This window comes from Agrilus planipennis, unplaced genomic scaffold (assembly GCF_000699045.2).
Source record: "Agrilus planipennis isolate EAB-ADULT unplaced genomic scaffold, Apla_2.0 scaffold4, whole genome shotgun sequence".
NCBI classification, from domain to species: Eukaryota; Metazoa; Arthropoda; class Insecta; order Coleoptera; family Buprestidae; genus Agrilus; species Agrilus planipennis.
Window position 1 is genome coordinate 1,877,307 of NW_020442463.1, and position 6,273 is coordinate 1,883,579.

Genomic DNA, 6,273 nt, shown 5'->3' on the forward strand with positions numbered 1-6,273 from the left:
AATAACATGTAACTTCCGTCAAATTTGTTATACTTCGTTTACTTTCTGTAGCGATGTAACCTGCAGTTTGACCGGCGAAAAAAATAGAAAAGAACAGCACTAGGCCAGAAAAGGAAGGAGACAACTCTCGGCCAAACTTTTAACCGATGAGAAGCGTATAATCCGTACAATACTGCACGGAAAAATTGATCATTTTATCCACTACAACCGCATTACTCAAATGTGCTGTTATTGGTACCATTTACTACTGAAAATATCAACGAGATGCTTATTTATATTTGAAGACATATTAAAGGCTTTAACGTTTATTTTCGACTCGCACTACTATTCAAGATTGAACAAAATTTTTGGTATGTACTGTATGAAAAAGTAAGTTTAATGAACAAGAGTCGAGAGCATAATGAGCTTTTTTCTCCCTACCTTCGATTTTGCCAGAGCGGCTCAAAGACATTGGAAGGGGAACATCGCTAGAGAAAGTAAATAAAGTATAGGTTAATTGAAGAAATTGATGTTTACTATCACAGTTATTAAATAAAAAAGGATGCAACATATAACCGAATTTTTGACCAATACGTACTTACTACTGTTCACTCTGCTAATATGCACCCTATTTGTATCAAATTATTATATAAAGAGAATGTTAAAACTTTCTACTTCTGCATTTTCACCTTTTTAGTTACCTATGTATCTATATAATTTTTCCATTTTATCAAACTATGAACTGCTAGTGTCGATGAAAAAAGAAAACAAGGGAAACGGTTCACAAAATCGTTTAGCACCAGAAAAAATAATCAGATCCTCTATCAGGAAATAGTGTTCCGCTCATTGCATGACTCGATGTCGGTGGTTCTCAGTTTCGAAACTTGACTTCACGAGTTCTCCGCAGCGATCTGGATCTGTGCGGAGGAGTTTGCGATTCGTGGCGTAACAAACTTACGGCTGAATCGTTGTCGTTGACAGTGGAATGGTGAATGAAAGGCGAATGAGTCGGAAATTGATTCGCCACGAACGGTACCCAACCTGGGATTACTTTCGCTTGCGAGATAGCTGAAAAATTATTACAAACAATTTAGGTGGGTATTTTTTTGCATTTTTACAAGAATAAGCTTATTGGCTGCAAAATTGCAAGTTCAGGAGCTTGGTTCACCCGAAAATCATGTACAACTCTTCCTAAAATTCCTAACAATCCACAATCCGTTTTGTAGTCAGATTATCACGCCAATGAAAGTTCGAATTTCATTCAATATTTTCTAAAAAGAATTTATTTATACCTGTAACTTCACCCACATCTTCCACATCCAAATTTACCTCTATCTGAAATTTCATCCGTTCCCTCAGATCTTGCCTCACAACATTCTATGTCCCCCATTTAACTTCCCAACTTCGCTCTCCAAAATTCTAATTATCAAAATATACGTCGTGAACTGATGCTGTACCTACTTATTCAAGTTTAAATGCCGTCGTGTATTGAAGTTGCTTCCTAACGTTTCCCTAGCGCAAGTGGCGAACTTCTTCCATATCCGAAGCGGTATTTCTCCGGGAAAACACACGTCGTGATCTGGCGAGACAGATTAAGAAATTTTTGGCCTGCACTTGACACTATCACTAGGATCAAGCAAGAAGATTCAGACAGGATGGACATTTCAATCACTCCTCCTTTAAAGACATCATATTCAACACGGAAACAGCTATCAAACATCTACTGGACGAGAACGCCGAAGGAATACGAATCGAGACTGTCAATATTCTCACGAAAATAGAAGCCTTCCAGAAGCAACCTGACGGAAAATGAAGCACTGCCACTTCTAAATCTTAATAGGGGTAAGGATATTATCACACTCAGTCCTCATCCAGTATCGAAGATGGAACGACCTCTAAAGGAGTTCGCGACTCATGCTAGCGAAACGTGAGGAAGCAACTGCAACAAACAGCGACCTTTAACTCGAGTCAGAACAGCGTTAGTTTACTTACTACCAGCGAAATCCTTCATCGACTTATCACATGCTATGTTTAATCGTAATCATAGCTTAAATTTACATTTCATAAGGTCTTTAACGTCCAAGGATCCGTCGTACTTGGTGAGAGGATATTTAAAGATGATGTGGTGCACAGTTTGTTTCGAACACCCGCAGATCTTCAGCATCGCTTCAGCCTCATTTTTCTGCGTCTTGTTGTTCTTAATCGGTTCAAGGAGCTTCAAACACGGCGAGCTTTTTTAAAACTTTATGAGTGATCACGAATATCAAGCTCGAACAGTTCCTCAGACTCGGCATTAGCCATGCATTCCTCCAACCAAACGAATTGGACGTTACATTCGGTTTGCGTCTCACGCGAGAAGAAGGCTGATGAGTTCCGTGACCTTAGTTTAGAGGAGCTGAATGCAGTCAGCTCTGTACGGATGGAGATAGATAGGACAATGCTGGTGGGAGTCGGCACCTATTGCCCAAGAATTGGCTTTATGCACCCTGTAATTAGTTGTATAGTGTGTTAATGATTTGTGTGTAGGCATCATTCGTCCACGACGGGACATAGTATTCTGTTGTGGAATATACTAAAGCTTCCCACATGAGGCATCTACCTGTTAAATTTTGCAAGTTGCTATTTCCGGGCCTCAGCTTGGCTGCGATACTCTGGAATGTACTTTATAAGAAGAGGTCGATCCAATGTGTGCATTTCTGATAGGAATTATGCGTATCTACAAATCAAACGTTAGGCTCTCTGCGTCGACCAAGCGATTGCTAGATAGAAGAAACATACTTTAGCATCGGATCCATTTGGGTACAGCTATCATTGGACAAAGTAAGTAATATTGGCATGATCTTACTTCAGGCTGACTTCTGCGCTTTGGATAGTTCACTCTTGTAAAAAGAGTGCGAGGCAATCGACTTAACCGATTTCAAATTTAACCAGGTGCCGAGGATATCATGCATGTGAAAGTTGAATAATCCCTAAGGAAGCTAACACGATTCTCTGAAGCAACCCATTGTTATGTATTCTTGAGCAGCTGACTTGATAGCACCTTCTACTATTCCATATATCTTGATAGGTGGGATCATTCTCAATAGTTTAAACAACAGTCATTGACGACAAACTGTATCATAGGACGTACTAAAGCCTACAAAGATTGCAGAGGACTAGGTGTTTTCGTCAAATCCTATATGTGCAGTTAGCAGATCTGATAGTTATATTTTAGGACTGAATCCTGCCTGCTCAAACGGGATAGGCATATATTTCGATTGCAGGTGGGATACGATTGAAGAGCATTCGCTCAGCAGTACAACTAGCAACTAACTCTCAAATCTATCAACTAACTGGTTTTGCAGGTTTTATGATGATTGCTATTTTGACGTGTTTCGGCGGAGTTTTCCCCAATTGATCATGTTCCTGAAGATATATCAGAGCCACTGATGCAAGCGAAGGTAACAATAACTTATTGAATTGTGTCCTGCCGTAGGCTTTGTTTGTTTTTATCTAGTTGATACTGGTGATTATTTCAAATTCGGTTATCAGGCAGCTATTGCTATAGTCATAGGTAGCTTTAGACTTTAGCGCTTTTAGCTGTTTTCGGATGATACGAGTGTGTAATAAATACGACGTCGAGTTTATTTTCTGTCTCGATTTTAGTCAAGCGTTCTATCTTGACTAGGGTCTATGCTCTCTATAGGTACTCAAACTATGAGACCGCTAGGGCAGTATGGTTGCTAAATTTAATTGCCGATTTAGTATTTTCGCATTGGCACAATCGGTTTCGTAATTTCTGAGATTACCCTCCACTAATAAACCTATAAACTTTTTAACTTTATAATATTAATGAAAAAAGCTAATAAAAATTACTTCAAAAAGTAGACTACACCCCCAAAAATCGTCACTGTTCGATTTGCTTGGAATTTTTTAGTCACATTTTAAAAACCCCAAATAAATGCAGAATATAAAATCAAAATTGGAAGCAATTAAGTAGTACAGATATTTGTTTAATTGTCATTATCTACAGTGCAAATAAGGCAGCAGTTAATTGGTTATATCAACACCATTGGAAGCGTAGTAGTTTCGTTTGCCTTTATTCTAATGCATCGTAGTTGCTAGGAACACAGTTAAAACTAATAAGGCTTTCTGTTTAAACCAAGCTTATCTTATTTGTTCTACGAATTAGGCAAAAGCAAAGTTTCAAGACGAAAATCATCCCCTTTTCCTTTCTAAGGATAGTCATCAGCGCTGCACAAATCGTGTAATTGTTACTTCAAATAAGGAGCATCAATAGTTATCCGAACAAAAATTTTTCAAGAAAGATTTACTTCTATATTTAACAATAACATGCGCTACACGTTTTATCTTTACAACCGTTTAAGTTACATATTCGCAGTACAACAAATAACTGAATGGGTTAATCGAGGCATAAAAGTAACTACTACAATTTAAAAAGGGTTCCATTGCAACAAAATGGTAAATCAAGGTTAACTGAAAAGATTTTAGATCAAGACCTAATAGAGACATGTATACAATTTTTGATTTAGAAAAATCGTTTGACATGGTAGATGAAGGTAATATAAAACAAAGAAAGTGACCAGAAAATTCATAGAAGCTATAAGGAGTATGCACAAAGTATGTACAAGTGCTGTTAAGTCGGAAAACATTACAGAAGAGTTCGTTACCCAACAAGAATTATGACGAGGAAGTGTACTGAGCTCTCTTCTGTTTATCATAACGACGAATGAAATCATTAAAGAAACAATACCTCAGATGAAAAATTACAGTTAGGATAAAGAAATCTAGAAATTACAAAAATTACGGTATGAGTTTTTGGTGATGACTTAGCAACCTTTGCAAAGAATGGGCATGATATTCAATTCAACATAAATTAAGGCAGAGTGAATAAAAGTAATAGAAGCCGGAACAAATAAACGGAGCATTAATAGAACAGGTCAGGGAATTTAAATATTGTACCTATTGGGTTGTACACTAAATGAAGTAGGAAAGCAGGAATCGGAGATCCATTAGAAACTTCTTTAGGAAAAGGGCATGTCTAAAAAGATTGACATTTTCAAGTCACTATTTAGACTGATACTTACATTCGGTTCGGAATTACGAGTACTATCAATAAGTCAAAAAAGCAAGACAAGGTGTCATAAGATAGAACAGAATAGATATCCGCAGGAATTACGAATATGTCCAGTACAGAACATTATACAGCAAGCAAGAAATATTTGGGAAACTGGAATATTTAAAAAGAAAAAGAGAGAAATACCAAGAAATACACGGACAAACGAAGTTACACTATAAAAACGGATTGATTCAGGAAAAAAGGAGATGAAGAAATATTGACTAAATTTAGTCAATAGTATAATATTTATTTAGTATAAGAATAACAAATTATGAACACAAAGAAGAGAGACAACGACTGCAGTAAAGATAATCGCCTTATGCTATTTAGTAAAAAGGCTCTACGATAACACATATTCATATAACATAAGATCGTCAGTCGTAAACCTGGTTGGACACGCACCCCCACTCTTTCCTATCCTGAGTCAATCTTCGCATTTCCCTAAATCTAGAATATCCTATATCCATAACTATTTGCGAACAGTTATCTAATCTAGGTCTATAAGTACTCCTCTTAACTCCTGTTTCTGCCTTTAATATGTCTCTGACTAGGTCTTCATGCATGAGAAGGTGTCCTACCAACCTTTTTCTTATTGACTTCCATAGAGTCCTCTGTTCTCCTATTCTTTCTAATACCTCCTCATTTCTAACCATCTCTATCCACATTAATTTTCTTTTTACGATTTTTAGTATCGAACATAATTAAGAAATTTAAATCGTCTATAACCTTTTATTTTAAAAAAGGATTATACTGTTCCCAAGAGATAGACGTTTCTGCCTCTAATATGTCTTCGACTAGACCTTCATGCCTGTTAAGATGTTCTACTAACCTATCTCGCCTATTTCTTATTGACTTCCATAGAGTCCTCTGTTCTCCTATTCTTTCTAATACCTCTTCATTTCTAACCTTCTCTATCCACATTAATTTTCTTTTTACGATTTTTAGTATCGAACATAATTAAGAAATTTAAATCGTCTATAACCTTTTATTTTAAAAAAGGATTATACTGTTCCCAAGAGATAGACGTTTCTGCCTCTAATATGTCTTCGACTAGACCTTCATGCCTGTTAAGATGTTCTACTAACCTATCTCGCCTATTTCTTATTGACTTCCATAGAGTCCTCTGTTCTCCTATTCTTTCTAATACCTCTTCATTTCTAACCTTCTCTATCCAC

General features: G+C 36.8%; 1 protein-coding gene across 1 annotated transcript in view; it reads right to left on the reverse strand.

Moving 5' to 3' along the window:
• Positions 1–353: 353 nt before the first annotated feature.
• LOC108735984 (blood vessel epicardial substance-B-like) overlaps positions 354–6,273 on the reverse strand; it is a 61,551-nt gene continuing 55,631 nt past the window's right edge. The window contains exon 7 of the mRNA XM_018468230.1: positions 354–1,047. Coding sequence (XP_018323732.1) covers positions 851–1,047 — 197 coding nt within the window. The 3' untranslated portion in view covers positions 354–850. The remainder of the gene's footprint in view (positions 1,048–6,273) is intronic.